Below are 17,385 nucleotides of genomic sequence, written 5' to 3'. Positions count from 1 at the left end.
TGTACTCCCGCACGTGCGAGAGAGGGGATTATAATATCCCGTATTCGAGAAAAGCACTCAACTCTGGAGATGTCAGGATTACGCAGTCGTAATTACTCGTATGATTTGCGTCAATTATTTAGTATTTAAAATTCTCTCATGTATGGCCAATATATTGCCACAATGAAATAAAAAGACAATTTACCGTATGCGAAAAAAAATAGGTTTAAGAAAGGATCGATATAAGAGATTCTCACTTTTTAAAAAATAAATGTTGACCGAGTTATTTGCTTTTACCTACATTCATTTTATTCAAAATCAAAACCTTTCATAAATTTGACAGATCCAGCGGATAATTTTGACGACTCATTTGATATGTTATATGCTGATTGTAATTATGCATTGTGTTAATATTTATTTTTTATAAGTACCTAATACCTACTAGCGAGATTAAGACGCAAACAACGGCGTAGGCTTTTGTTTTAAAACAAATAAAAAATATATAAATTATAGCAAATACCGACGTCCAATAACACCTGCTGGTTCGCTGCATGCATTCCTTTAGTATTTTATACTCAAGGACGATTTACCAACCGATCACCTACGCTCATTCATTTATTGATGTTGACAGGTATCTTGCCTACAAAAATATGCATATTTTTATCTCCAGTAACTCATTATGCGCTCAGTAAAAAAAATAAACAAAGTTTAAAACTTCGTAACAAAACGCTGGGCATCGGTCATCCACCACAATATACTATCGGAGGAATGGTTTATACCTATGCCGAGTCCTTCATTGTAGACCTACCTATACGTGTAGGGTACTAGGTACGTCAATGATGCATCTTTATTGTGTAGGTACCGAGAAAAAGGCGGCAACGCTCTACAACAAGTCGGCATCAACATTCACGGCATACAGCGAACCGGCGAGTTCTCGGCGGTTCCGAGAATCGATTCGGGAGCATCATTATCAGCCATTCAACGGACGCGACAAGTAACGAAGCGGAAAATAAGAGAGAAAAGAGTTGAAACGTTTCTTGCGCGTACGGGGGCGGGGGAGGCGGGAAAAAACCGGCGGGCGGGGACGAATAATGTAGACTTGTTGTTCCTCCTTACCGGTCAGTTGAAGTTATATGGGTTGTAAGTTGTAAGCTGTAAGAAACCCGAACTGGTAATACAATACAATACGGGCCACGAAACCAGTTACATAGTTGTTCATCCGCTCGTGGTAGGTAGAAATATCGCAAACGACGCCGATACCGCGGTGGTTATTCGCGGCAAGTCGCATTCCGCCATTCCGCGTCGAAGTTGATGGCGACCTGTCCATGTGTCCGTAGGACCATCGGCGTCGCCAGCCTTCGGTTCTATCCGCATGCACAGCCTATACAACTACAAATTCAATTAATATAAAGTTCTAGAAAATAAATCCGTTCCTGGTACCCGGTACAACGAAACAGAAATTCAATTTTATGAATAAATCTTCTACGCGGTCTACCTGTCCGAGTCCAAAGTACAGTATTTCAAAAACAACTAACGAATATAAATGTATCCAAGACCACCTAGTCCATTACATAGCAGGATGCGGAAGTGGGGATTACTATGACTACCTAGTACTACCCACCTACCTAGCATCGCCATCGGTAGGTATCGTATAACATAAATGATAAAGTCCTTGACTTCTGTTATGATACTAATCAGAAGCTCCCGAACCGCGAACACCCTTCAGTTAGGATATATTTCTATATTATAGGCATAATTATACTAATTTGTCCAAATCGCATTTCGTGTGTATATAATATTACATTATGTAGGTAGAGTAAAACTTCAACTACCCGAATTCACGAGTGCCAGACGTTATCACACAAAACTTACCGTGCACAAAGTTAATTGCTTTGACAAAGAAACGCGACGGCCGCCGGTGCTCTTTTTTATTCGTTATTATAACATCTCCATTATTTTTTGTCTCCTGATATTTGGCGATCCGGATGACTGGAGTTCGCATAAACGGAGTTCTTCTGTATATTTATTTGTGCATGTATACATTGTATACTTCCCCGCTAATAAAGTTTAGACCGTTTTCTCGCAACATATGATTAGTAGTTATGAATGTTCGTTCATCTTTGTTTAATTAATAACATCATATTTTACTTTTTCTATTATTTTATGTTCAGAACAATATTATTATTATTTATCTGCTAGATCACGAAAAGAAAATCCACTCTGCTTTTGAAGAGGATCAGATATTAATTTGTGCCCTATGTCATTATCAATTTGTGCGAAGTCAGTTCCACGTTACATCAGTGCAATGAACCGCGTGCAAAAAATGGGATACTCAAATAAATTGCGAGAGAAAAAGAGGTTGGGACGCAATGGAAAAAAAAGAAACAGTTTTATAATAATTGACTTCGGTAAACGAAGCGCGACAAGTCACAAAATTTTGAACGACTGAGCGGAGCGAGGCATTAGCCAGTCAAAATAGGTACGGTATGCTACCAAACTACGGACATCGCGTTAGGGCGCCTCTAGGCCTCTAGCTCTAAAGTAGAAACTAGAAACCGCATCGTCCGCGTCCTTGTCCGCGTGCAGCGCGAAACTCCGAACGGCGAGCGGCGTGCGGCGAGGGGGCGACGGTGGCGGCGCAGGAGTGCCGAGGGGGGAGCGAGGGGCACTTGTTGCGCTAGTGCCGATGTACTCAATGGGAGACTCCGCTCTGGCGGCGCCAACCGGTTTCCCTCCCCACCCACCCCGCCGTCCTTCTCCGCAGGCCGCAGCCCCAGAGGTCGGCCGGGAGTCCGCCGTCCGCCACGCGCCACCATGCGATATAATGTTATGGCACATGGCATAGGACAGTTTGTTATTATTTTTATTGTCAGCACATTCAGCGGTGATTATTGTTTACGTTTAAACACATCTAAGCTTGATGGTTGCAGAACTCGATACCTACAGTTAGACGCGGCATAAAAATTGAAATAAAGGTCACGAGGGAAAGGTTTAAGTATTATGAGAAGAGTAGGTACAGCTTTTGAAATTAAATTTCGCTAAAAAATCTGTAGTGAAACTGTATTCATCTTTAAAACATGGTCCACGATACGTTTTTGAAATGTGTTCCCAAAGATACCATAGATTGTGAAGGCATACATTAATATTACCGAAAAACTTTCGATAATGAAAACGAATGCATTGAAAATCATGTTAAAACAGGGTCAGTTGAAGGCGAGAAAAATGATAGTATCTTCTATATTTTACTATATTCGAATAAAAGGAAACAACTCATACTCATCCAGAAACACTGAATAAAACAAAATGTAATAAAAAGATGAACCGTTGCATTAAAAAGTTCCACCTGCAACTCGTCAGCTGCCTGAACAAACGGATCTTATTTGTGTGTTATGGTAACCTCGACTATCACCTGAGAGTAAGTGTTCCTGTCCTGAGCAGTTCTAAACGGTGCCTCGAATGTTCTAATCCTTGTCCGGTCTACAATTGTCCGGAGTCAGGACAATTGCTTTCTGTCCGCACGTCGTCGACCCTCTATTTTGCCTTTTATAATAAGGTGCGGTAGTTCGCACTTCTTTTATAATACTTTTTAATAATCTTTCCAAGACTAGGTATAATCATTTAGAGTTTACAATGCACCTACACAAATATTATTAGGTTTAGGTAAGTCCATCTAACTTCGCGTTCAATTTTTTAGTAAATTAAAACAATGACACCTAGTGTTTCGTGTTCGGGACTAGGAAATTCTCAGACTGATCGGAAATTCAATTCCGCGAATTAATATTAATGTGACCGTTAAATCTCAAGGCTGACTTTCCATGGACGTACGTCGTGTTTTGCATTTTAAATAACCTAAAACACTCATATTACAACTTGTACTTCACCCACGAATGTCTCTTTAGAGTTAAGATGCGTATAATATGTTTAGGTATATTTCTTATTGGTATGGAGATCGTTAAGAACACGATCACAATTGAGGGTTTTTTTTTACAAAAACTGCATAGCTGAAATTTGATTTTTTCCTCATATACTGCAAAAAACATTCTGTATTAAAAATTCATTAAAAATTTGGATTATTTTGAACACAATATGAGATATGAACTCATTAGCTTATTATGCTTATTGTTATATTTTTAAGTAACGTAACTGCACTCGTTTTTTTTTTTTTAAATAGAATTTTGTTAAACAATGTTTGATTATGTCCAAATGCTTGCAGACTGGTTGGATTTCCTCCCTAGGGAATTTTGTTAATTTATATGAAACTTAAGTTTTACAATATATCAATCCAAATGTTTCATTAATTTTGAATGCAGAATGTTTTTTGCAGTTAATGAGAAAATATTCCAATTTCAGTTATGCATTTTTTGTAAAAAGAACAAACCGATTATGAAAGAACAGAATATTCCAAACGCTCTCGCGGCCGTGTTATCTCGTGTATTTACATACAAAGTACACGAGAAAAACTGTTTTCTCGTGCCACGAGAGCGGTTCAGAAGAGCACCCCTGAAGACAATAGATAGCTTTTCATAATCACACGGTAGTTATTAGACTGGAGACTTATCGATACTTATTACTATGTATGCATTTCACATATTTTACTTACTGGGAAAATTTCCAAAATAGATGTATTCATATAAGAGCACACTCGACTATATGGCGCCCTCTGATAATATATTTATATTCTACATTCCTTTTCCGCACCTAATGGTGCATAGGGCACTGCTTTGGTACACCAATCTCAACGTATCTTGATTTTTTCGTTACATGAAAGCAAGATGATCAGTTTTACGCTTTTCTATTTAACTTTTTGAACATAATGTTATTTGTACATTGGTGGGCTTATTGCCAAATAGCAATTTCTTCCAACCAACCAACAAAATAAAAGTTTTATTTTTATAATTCAAGTTACAGAACATATTCAATAGAAATAAACGTATTTGTTTATAAATTACCTTAAATAAAAACTATTACTCAATGGGAAAAGGGACAAAAGAGGAAAGAGGAAAAAGGAAAGGAGGAGAGATTAAAGAAGAGAAAGGAGATGTTTCTTCAGACGTGATTTAAACAGAGATAATGTAGTAACATCTTTGATGGTGGATGGGAGATGATTCCACAGTCGAGCCGCATGGACACTATATGAGTTAGAGAAGAAAGAGGAATTGTGGATGGGTATTAAGAGAGTGCCTTGAGAATTAGAACGAAGAGGTAAACCATGAACTGATAAGCGTTGAAATTTTTCACGCAGGTATATAGGAGCGTTAGGACTATGAAGTACATTGAACAGAAGTGAGAGGGAGTGATAGTCTCTCCGCTGTCTAATTTTTAGCCATTTCAGTTGCCTACGATAGTCAGAAATGTGGTCATATTTCCTAAGACCAAAAATGTACCGTACGCATGTATTCTGAAGTCGTTCAAGTTTATCGAGTTGCTCACAGCTTAAATCAGTCATGAAAACATCAGCGTAATCTAGAATGGGTAGTAGTAATGCTTCAGATGCCAGTCCAGGGACTATGAAATGTTCTAGTGTAAAAACACATTTTTAAATAAATATTTCATGTCAACGATATAGGGAATTGAACCCGAGACCTCTCGCATGGTAGGCAAAAGCGCTGACCACTAGATCACGAGGCCGACATTCTACATTATGGAATAAAAAACATATAATCTCGTAGACAAATGATAACTCCACTACGACATTAAAAATAACAGCGTAGAATATTGAATGAATAATAACATTAAAGTCCGATTACTGCGTAGACTTTCTTAAATTGTGTAAATTATTCGTAACGGCCGCGGCCGGTTATTCCGAACACTGAATTTTGCATAACATTATATCTGACTACCGCGCGGGTCACGGAGTGAGACCTTTGCTTTAATTCAAATCAGGCCATTACGTTCCTACAGACATTGTTATCACTTCTCGTGTATATCGGTGGAACTGCAATCATTCTACTGATTCAAGACATCGCGCGGCTAAACCCTCGCGGAAACTGGACATCTTTGCAAACGTGCGAACCACGAGCCCACCGCTTGATAACGATAACTGTTAGCCATTCAAGCCTCAACCACACGCACGCGCACACCAACGAAAAAATATTTTAAATTTTACGTAGGATAAAGATAAATTGTTCGAATCATATGTTTTATTTTTAAGAATGGAGAAGTTTAAAACAATGTTTAATACGCATCTGATTTAATTTTAAAATGTAAAATTTTATGATTCAAATATTTTTGTGTAAACACGTGTTTTATTTTTTTATTTACTACTATAAATCACACCAATAGTAAATAGACAAATTAGGACAGTGCAGTACAATAAAATAATAAATATTTTAATATACCATTCTCTTCGAGCACACTTAAAACCACTTAAACAGTAAACAAATAAAAAGTAACCAGAAAGTAGAACGTTTGTAGCGATAACAAAAACAAGATATAAAATATTTCATTTAAAAGTTTTTTTTAGAAAGCAGCCCAAAAATTATTCTTAATTTTATATGGATGCTTAAAACTGTTTACATTTGACCTGTCGCGCGATTCGCCCATTTCACACGTATCGTTCAAATCCACGCGACACGGTTAAAAGAGGGTGGATTGAGATTTAAAAAATATTCAGCGATTACTCTCAGGTAAAAAAACCAGCGAAAGGACATTGAGTGGAAATAAGTCGGCCTCATGGTGTACTGGTTAGTGTGTTTGCCTGCCATTAAATAAACAAAAATAATTATAATATTTAAGTTTGTCCAAATGTTCATGGACAAAAGACTGGATTTCACCCCCTCGGGGGTCATTAAGATTAACAAATTACAACAGGGATGGAGAATACCTTAAATAAGGGAATATGGAAGTCAAGGCATTTACAGGGCTTATGACCTGTCATTGGCTGGTTTAAGTGGCCACTTTACACACTGTGTAACATTCACCATTTTGCCTATGTTTGAACATCCATATTTCTTCAATTCTTCCATCTGTTGATTTTAGTGAAGTTAAAGAGCTGAAACCTTTATTGTTGTGAAGAGATTCATCTGACTGAATTATTTCACATACTAGGCAACGCCTGAAAACAATTTTTCAATTTTTAAACTTCTTCTTGGACCAGTTGGTTTCATTACAATATTTGAGTTTGTCCAAATGTTCATAGACAAAAGACTGGATTTCACCCCCTCGGGGGGCAAAATGGTGAATGTTACACAGTGTGTAAAGTGGCCACTTAAACCAACCAATGACAGGTCATAAGGTCATGAATATGCATCACATTTTGATATATTTAGTTTATCTCTGCCTAACTTAAAAAATAAAGTGACCAACATATTTTTATCAAAAAGAGCAAATCATCTTTAGAAGATTGGGTTGGAATAGTTATAATTTGATTGATTAATGTATTTTGTTATTGTATAATTTCTTTAAAATATGTATGTATTTCAAGTAATTAATAATGTGTATAGTACGAGTATATTAATATTTCATACTCGATTTTTTTTATTTTTAATCTTTTTATTTCTAAGCACTCTTTATACTACATATATGTAAATGGCAGAAATGCCGTATATAAATAAATAAATAAGCCCTGTAAATTCCTTTGACTTCCATATTCCCTTATTTAAGGTATTCTCCATCCCTGTTGTAATTTGTTAATAAAAATAATTATAATACAATAAAAAGCAATCTTACGTATGTTACTTTATGGTGCCGCTTGGATTCTTACGGTCGTCTGATATTAAGTTCTCCAAAACGAACGCCATTTTCGGGAGGAGTGTACAAGTCTGGATTTTGTCTAAGGGAAGAGACCATTGCAGAAGACTGCTGCGAGATATTGCATAGATGTATATACTATTAAGCGTGTTGTCCAGATGCCCTTTGAAATATATGTATGTTTATGTAATAATATTTCATTTTTATTTTTTTTGCTTTTATTTAATTATATATGTGCTTCCACTTTCCATTATGTTGTATCCCAACTCTACACAGGGCCTTTGGCCTTTAGAGTTTGGGATACGTTATTATTGTCTTTTTTTTGGAATATGTATGTATTTGTATGTATGAATATATAAATAAAACATTATATATATATTTTTTAAATGGGCCATTGTCTGGCGGATGTCACCCAATTCAGAGCTAAAAAAAAAACGTTTTTGTAGTAACGTCAAAGGAGTTATTTATATTGACACACGAAAAATCATTTGTATCTGGCGTGTTAATTTATTTTTTTATTACAATGCTTGAAACATATATCAACATTAAAATGTAAAATCAGCTTAAAACTAAAAAAAACTAAAATAAACCTAATTATTAACGACGTTCTTACAAGGTTACATCATTTTGCAAAAACGTTAGAGATGGGACAAATTGATCAATGTAAATTGATCGAATAAAAATTTTATTAATTTGATGTTGTTCATGAAAAAAGTATAAATGCCTCATTTTTTGGTGAATATTAAACACACTATAATAGGCTTGTTTTTCCTTTTTTTATGTCAATTTTCGGAAACAGAGTTTCATGATTGCATGAAATAACTGATAAAATCGATTTGATCAGTGATCAATAATTTCACATCACTAATGAAATTAGTGTGACAACTGTCACTCTAATCAAGCTATATTTTACGGACTATAATAACTTTTTCCTTTCCACCGTCGGCGTCGATATGTATTTATTAAAACATGTTATGGGAGCACTATCTTATTTTCGTCAAGTATGAATCTGATCATCCGAGAGCTTGCATGATGAGTACGCCACGCCAGTACCGAGTGCTGGGTACATAATAATTTTATTTATCAACGGCCGTAGACAATTTTTAAAACAAATTGTACAACATCGTTAAAAAGTGATCAAATATAAAATACATATTAAGTTTATAAATCTTACATACATATTACTATGTATACCTGCTAATCCCAATGGCAAGCTTTTTTTTTACTTTTTCATCAGCACCATCAGCCTTAAATCATAGAATCCTGCATATTCCGTTACAAATTACTTCACTCTTTGAGTATTTTTTTTTCCTACTGTGTATTTGAAAATTTACGAAAAAAGCAAAAGTTTTCGCTCGACCATAATTTATTTATTATTAAAATCAAAAATTAATCTAGTCGTATTATCAGAAACACTGCATGATTGTTTACATAAGGGGAATAATTTGGGCCTACATCATTAAATTTACTTAGCTACAGCAAAACATCAGGTGAACGTGAGATTACTTATCAAAATATGATACTGGATACTGACATGTGTACAGGTATTTTAATTGCTTTCAGTTGTTAAATTATTTATAAATATGAAATTGCTTATCGCTGATATGAAAATCTGACAATACACTCATTAGCATTTGATTTTTGATAAGTAGTTAAAATTAGTGAAAATGTCCCAAAAATATTGTCAACAATACAAAAATAGTAACTTCTCTGTGGCTGCGAATATATATTTAATAAAAAAAAAATATTGCAATAAATATGACTATATAAATATAACAATAAATAATAATTAACTATAAGTCGTTAGTACATAGTCGTACTGGTTCCAAAAGCCACCCACTCCAGAATCAATAATTTGCTTTTCCCGAAAAAAAATTAATTGCTTTTCAAAATTATTTATTGTTTTTAATGTGAAATTTGTACTCAGCACACTATTTTTAATTTTATGGCCGATTTTGTTATTTTAAAAAGAAAAACATAACGCCCAAAATATCGTTCTATGACCGTTCCTTCACCCAGTAGGGGGTTGACATGTTTGGTGACATTTACCGACTGAATCAATAGGTACACCCTTATTTTATTAATACTAAACAATAAGGTGTTCGTCTAGTATAAAAATATGTAATACGTAATTAGTATCTACGCTTAAATATTTCTAATGTGTAATTTTTTATTTGAAATACTAAAATAATATTAAATACACAATAATTATTGTGATAAATAACATATAACATATTTATTCTAATGATCGCATGATTCATACAAATATGCAATGATATTTGTTTGATATTTGTATCTACTTAACTCTTCAATTAGTGCAGTGTATATTCAACAAATTCTTTGTAGAATTTTTCTGCATACATACCTACATGCTACATATATACTCGTATTTGCACAACTGCTAGGCGTATTGGAACACCGCTATATCGGTTGAAAATATATTCATTAAATTGTTAGAGCAATATCACCGTTGTTATAAAACAACAAATAAACAAAAATTACAATTTGTAGCTAAATAAATATAATAAAAGAACATTCACACTCATAAATGTGTGATCACAGCAGATACCGAAAGGATGAAAGGCGAGTTTCTGGCGCCTCAAAACCAAACCCAACCAGCTAAGGGAAGGTAACCCCGACAGAAAAATCCAACAGAAAAGACAACGGGAAACCACTATGGTCATCTTTTCCCAGGAATTTCTATGGCGAGTACATCCAATAAGCAGTTGTCTTGGCTGCGGAATATAAGAGTAGCGCAGGACCGAGATGCTTTCGCTGTAGTGATCGCCAACGTCGAGGGGGACATGACAAGGCACCGCAAAAAGAAGAGGAAGAAGAAATAGCATTCAATTTGCTATCGTTCGTAAAATCGCAGTCTCTTCATTCTCAACTAAGAATACTTCGTTTCAAAAAAAAATGTGTAAATTTTACTAAATGATGAATAAAAAACAAAAAAAATATTTCAACATATACTCGTATGTATTATGAAATATTACATATCTGTTTTTTTTTTTAATACTTTATTACAATTTCCAGAAACTATTATACTATTAATAAAGGCTAGCTTGTGGTTTGATATTTTTGTACTATGAGACAGTGTGTGGGACTTCCGGAAACCGAACGTTTATTTTGCAGATAAAATTTTCCTCAAAAGATCGATTTAAAATCGAACGATAAAAGCATTAATTCTAGTACTGCTGGTCTAAAAAATAAAAATGAATGATAAAAAAATAATAATGAATTTAAAGATACTTAAAGTAATCTAAATAGGACACAAATAAAAATAATAAATAAGGAAAGCAAGCATTGAACTTTTTTAGGGACCGCATGCTCTTTTCCAACTTTTATGACGTAGTTGATGGGAAACGAGGAAAAAAAATAGGTACTTCCATATTTCTTTCTCAAACAAGATCTTCATCTTAAAATATCAATCAACAATGAATTATTAAGTTATTATTGTTTTTTCTTTATATAGAATGGCAGTGCGACGCCGTCGCCGCGCCGCCGACGTTGAAGCGCGAAGCGATGCAAAGCGACGAAGGAAAAACACTAAGACGTATTTTCTAGATGGAAATTAAACATTGTCTAAAACACATTAAATTTATATATATTATTGAATTATGTATTTAAGTTGTTTTACAGTGACAGTACAATAGAGCAAACGTAAATATTTTATATATCACTGAATTTTCTACAAATTTTTCAATTTAAAAAAATTAAATTATTAGCCCTGTTTCAGATCAACATAAAAATACAATGTAATAATCATCATGATGAACGACAATTAACGTTTAATCAAATATTTCATTCAATATTAATTCCTAGTATGTATTTTAAAAACGTAATTAAAAACCTTACTTTGCTTTTTTAGAAGTTTGCTTTGTTTAATGTGACTGCTTGTGACTGGTGAATTATTATGAATCGTAAAAAAAGGAAAACAAAAAAAGTAAAAACCAGAAAAGTTGTCATACAATAAAGGTCTGCAAAATCATGATAACGTAAAAAGTAACGGAATGGGGAAAATGTGATATTTTCAGTGGGTATTAAAAATAATGACTTAATGAACACTTGAACTCATGAAAATAGTTTACATTTTCCTGAAAATACTGTATACTGCACTAAAGGGATTTAGGGATAAGAATAAAGGGAGGTAATGTGCCATTTTTCTTGTTGAAATATATTTTTGGATGACGCATTTTTCTTATTTATATACTTTATAATGGATAACGACGTAAATATAGTTCAGACGTGATTAATTTATATACGTACATTGTGTCGAAAGATTTTACTCGTAAATATGGTATATAAGTTAATTTTGGTAACATTTCTATTTACTTTGCATTCCATTATGTTTAACGGGGCGTTGGGATACAAAATATAAAATAACAATGCTATCTGAATGTTTACAACTAACAGAATAAAAATAAAGCATAGATAAGACACAGCACAAAAGAATATTGCGGCTAAATAATTTATTAGAAATAAATACTCCCATTCAATCCAGCAGATGAAAGAAAACCACAATATCGAGTAATAAGAAATAACAGGAAGTGGGATATACTCACGAAACTGCTATCATTATATTATATTCACTTCTGGGGACGAGCTTATCAATATTCCCATATAGTTATACCATTATATTTTATTTACAAATTGGTACAATATAAAACAGTAATGACGGCTAGTAACTGAATAAAACGTGTAATAATTATTCCTATTACCTACGACGATTTACGTATCTTTATAAATATTTTTTTATATTCTGTGCTGAACCAAAGAAAATGTGTTTAGAAAATTATAGTAAGCATAGACAGAATTATGAATATTTCGGTGTGTAAAGCAGCTATTCATCATCAGTGCCACTGCAGCTCATTGTGGGCCCTGGCGTCCTACAGAATCTATCTCTATTCCTCCCTGCACCCTGCGGCTTTCTCCAGTTTGTCAGGCCAATTGCTCTAATATCACTTTCCACATTACCCAGCCATTTTAATTTTGGTCTGCCTCTGCTTCGCCTGCCTTCCGGAGTGGTATAAAGAGTTTGTTTGGGAGTAAGATTGTCATTGATTCTGCGCACATGGCCCAATCATTGTAATCTTCTTATTTTCATAAAGTGTGCAGTGTTGGGTTCCCCATACAGTGCCTCTAATTCATGATCAATCCGTTTCCTCCACTCTATTTTGGATAGCAGCACCAAATCTTTTTTTCTTTCAAATACTAATACCATGTTTTTATCTCTTTTGGTCATAACCCAGCATTCGGCGTCATATGCAATGACCGGTCTGAGGAGATTTTTGTAAATAATGGTCTTGGAAGCAGCTATCGTTGGACCGTAATGTCGTGCAGAAAGCTCAGAATAGGGGAATGGGAACGATATTGAGATGTGGCATATATAAAAAGATTCAACATAATATGTTGACGCTGCTGAACATGCTTTCGGTAAAGCAAATGTATTTTCAAACACATAAGTATTTATGTTTTTAATTAAAAAATAAATTATTGAAGAATACATGTTCAGTAATGTTCAACGTAATAACGAAATTCATCGCTATCCAACGAGGGGAGGTGAAGGTTTCAGACTCCCTAAAACAAGAATCCAGGCAACTCAGAACAATCTGTATCACGAAGGACTTAAGATGTTTAATGGGTCGCCGAAAGAGATTAGGGATGCTGGGTTTATCGCATCGTTTTGTGGGATGGCGATGGGTTTTGTTAAAAACAAACATCCATATAGGTAGATAGAGTGTCCTCGGAAAGCGTCTGGATTTTATAACCAAATTTGGTTTTTAAAATTATTTCTGTATATATATGGATATTGTTTATTAGTTAAGGTATAACTAGGTTTTCAAATTTTCTTTGTAAGTACAACTATCTAAAACTAAATAATTTACATTATAATATAAGTCTAGAATTATTATTTTATTTTTTGTCCTAACTTTAATTTTCTTAAGTTGTTTTTTTATTTAAATTGTACCTGTATGTACTCGTATTATAAAGAAATATATTTACCATTGTTAAATGGACTTAAAACGTCCGTAAATAAATCAATTTTATTAGTATTTCCATCCCTAAGAATTGAGGTTCCGACTATTCAATGTTCTGTGTCTCCATTCTCCATATATTATTTTATTGCTAGAAATGTTAGTTTTGTGATGTCCCAAAAAGTTTTTCATAGCTCTTCAAAATTGTATTTTTTATTAATTACTTTTAGTTTTTAATTATCTTGAACATGCATTTTCCTGTCAACGGTTGACCAACACCAATTTAAAAGTATATTTTTGAAGCGAGTACCGGTTTACCAAAATAAATATACAGAATTGTAATATATTGGTAATTTTAAGAATACTTATTGAAAGATAAAAAAAAAACTTTGTAAGACGTCACTCCATAATCTCCCCATAATTGTACGGATGAATATATTATTTCTTTCGAGTAATGAGAAACGTTAAAAAAATATTTTAAAGTAGATATATAATGTTGCATTATCGTGTAATATTTATTTCCAATAAAGACATTAAAAGTATCGTTGAATAAACTTACCGTTTGACGCTGTAAGCGTCCCGACGCCGACGTCTCTAACCGGCGTCTGTTGCGCCCCGAGAGAAAGTGTAATTCCGCCCCCTGTAACGAAAATAACAACACAAATTGATACCAAGGTTTCTTCATTTGTTACGGAAAGTTATGTGTGACGATAAACGGATAATAAAATATGGGATTATAGTATTTTATCAATTTCATTTTCTTATATACTATAGCCTGTTAATATAAGTACCTCTTCTAAAAACGAATTAAATCAATGATGATTATAAATGCTTAGCGGAAAATATAGTACATAAAAACCGTATTATCAATATAATCGTTCACAACTTTGGAAAGTTTTAGAAAAAAATCCATGTGTAGCTACATATTAGTTTTCAGATCTTTTTTTTATTGTTGTATTTTTATTAAGTACCGATGATTTACAAAAAAAAACTTAATAAAGATAAATTTATTTTGATGCCTTCGAAAATAAAATAAATACCAAGGGTGCAAAATTTAAAGATTAGTAATTATTAAATGGATAGTGGAGGTGGGTTGCGCACGGATCGATGAGTGGATCAAGCCAAATATGTAAAATGTATGCACTGTTTATGAATTTTATTAATTAGTCTATATAAATTGGTTATGTTTTTTATGAATATTTTTGTTTTTTTATTGTTTATTGTGTTAATTATAATTAGGTTAATTGGTTTAATTACGTTTTTTTATTGTTATTATTTTGTTTACTTTGTTAACTTTGTTAAATAGCTAATCTTAGGCATGTTTCACATTTTGTAAAATGTTTCCCTCGGCACGGGACACCCCAGTGAGGGAACATTATTCTGTATAAAAAAAAGAATACAAACAATGTAAAAGTATAAATAAATATGAAGATTACAATGGTTGGGGCATGTGCACAGAATAAATGATAATCGTACACCAAAAAATATTCTTTATACCACTCCGGAAGGTAGACGAAGCAGAGGCAGACCAAAATAAAGATGGTTGAATAATGTGGAAAGTGACATTAGAGTGATTGGCCTCACGAACTGGGGAGGAGCTGCAGGGTGCAGGGAGGAATGGAGACTAATTCTGGAGGATGCCAAGGCCCACAACGGGCTGTAGCGCCACTGATGATGATAACAGAATTTCAGGGGTGGGTGTCAATTTTTATGTATTTTAAACTAATCCGACGGCAGCTCACATGATCTAAATTTCTACTGAATAAAATTTGACATTAAGGTTGTACTTTCCAAGATAACTGGCCAAGAAAAAATGCATACAGGGGATAAGGGATGGATGTCAGTTAAATGCTGGAAATTAAGTGAAGTTAATATTCATGAAAACCATTTTAGATGATATAAAACAGTGTAGGCCGTTAACAATAAGCAGGTTATTTTATCAAAATGTGTTGCAACCGAGAGGGAAAACATTTTCAAGAAGGGATATGGAAGTCTGGGCATTTACAGGGCTTACGACTTGTCATTGACTGGTTTAAGTGGCACTATACACACTGCGTAACATTCACCCTTCTGCCTATGTTTAAACATCCACATTTTTTTAACTCTTCCATCTGTTGACTTTTGTGAAGTAAAAGAGCTGAAACCTTTATCGTGTGAGTGAGATTCATCCGCTGAACCGTTTCACCTACTGGGCAACGACTAAAAACACTTCTTCAATTTTTATGCTTCTTCTTTTACCAGTTAGTTCAATCAACAATGTGATGAGTATATCCAAATGTCCAAGATTCTTTTATATTTATAAGTTTACTTTAATATCCAAGAGGTGTGAAATTTTAAAAACGTTACATCTCAAAACTTCAATTTTTGACATTCATGCTTTATATCCTGTACCCTTCATAAACGAGTAGTTTGTATTTAATTTAAATGTTTATTTATGCATCTAACGGTTTATAACAGGAAACAAATAAAGTTCACATCTAAATGCCAAAAATGCCAATCATAAAAGTAATTAAAAGATACCACATTGAATTACAGTTATTTTTTGGGAAAAAAAAGTTAGTACATAGATAGTAATACACATGACTTATACATAATTACACAATTTTGATTCATTTACCTTTTTTTTTAGCTTTTACATTTTAATGCAATGGCGGCTTTCGCTTCAATTTCAGCTTAGAAATATTTTCTAATACAAAAGCAATTAAATATAATATAATAAAATTCAGATCCCAAAAAATAATGACACGTTAAGGTCGCGTATATACCTTTTAATGATTTTTTACTCGAACGGAGATCATATTATTATGTCAGCCGAATGTGCAAAAAGTTGCTAAACATTAAAATAAATAATTTATGCAGACGCGAAAAAAGTTTTCGAAAAAACTACGCGTATTTTACCGCGAGTTATACAATAATAGTATAATGAACAGGTGACGTAAGATTCTGCAGTCATAGTTGGTAATAAATTAAAAGCGCAAAGGTGACTAGAATAATGTAAATTGTAAATAAAACAAACGGTCCGGTCTATTCGGTAAATCCGGGTCCAGAGGACGGAGGTAAAGGTAGAGAGGGAGAGGACGATCATCACACGAGACGTGACTCACCTGTCCTACTCACAGATCACACCTCGCTAAAGCACCTACATATTTAGCAAAACCGATTATTGCTATTTAGTTTATTAGCATGCGATTTTTTTTAGCTTAGAATGTAAAATGATACATGTATTTATTTACTGTATTTAAATCAATTACAGACACGTCACAAGTGCGAAGAAAATGGCATTTCAATTTTCTAACGGACTGTCATGGTGATCAGACGTGATGTTACGCTGAAATATGTTGTGTGTGATTAAATAAATCTTGCAACTGTGAAAAAACAACACAGATACATCGTTTCTTTCGTAAATAAAATCCAATATACGAAATTAGGAGGTAATTAATTATTTATTTCTAAATTACGTTTTTCAAAATTTTGACAGATGTCAGTTAATGTCGTTTTTATGGTAACGCGTTCCACAGAAGCAAATAAGAACTAAATAAATATGCATATTTTTGATTACTATTTATTATACGTCAGTGCATAAACATACATTACAAAAATCACAATTTTGAAATTTTACAAATATGTTTATTATGCCATATAATATATATTATGGGAAACGCCTGTTATGTAAGATGCGTGTATAAAGAACCGATGTAATGTATTGTTATTTAAAAGTTATGAGGCCTTTTAGTGTTTT

General features: G+C 33.6%; 1 protein-coding gene across 1 annotated transcript in view; it reads right to left on the bottom strand.

Annotated features, from left to right (window-relative positions):
• LOC148279448 (protein schnurri-like) overlaps positions 1 to 17,385 on the bottom strand; it is a 66,701-nt gene that overhangs the window by 13,223 nt on the left and 36,093 nt on the right. The window contains exon 2 of the mRNA XM_088229918.1: positions 14,206 to 14,286. Coding sequence (XP_088086044.1) covers positions 14,206 to 14,286 — 81 coding nt within the window. The remainder of the gene's footprint in view (positions 1 to 14,205; positions 14,287 to 17,385) is intronic.

Source organism: Micrasema longulum, unplaced genomic scaffold (assembly GCF_059751315.1).
Source record: "Micrasema longulum isolate JH-2025_06_02 unplaced genomic scaffold, ASM5975131v1 h1tg000724l, whole genome shotgun sequence".
NCBI lineage: Eukaryota > Metazoa > Arthropoda > Insecta > Trichoptera > Brachycentridae > Micrasema > Micrasema longulum.
Note: the sequence above shows the minus strand (reverse complement) of the source record. Positions and strands in the feature narration are given on the sequence as shown.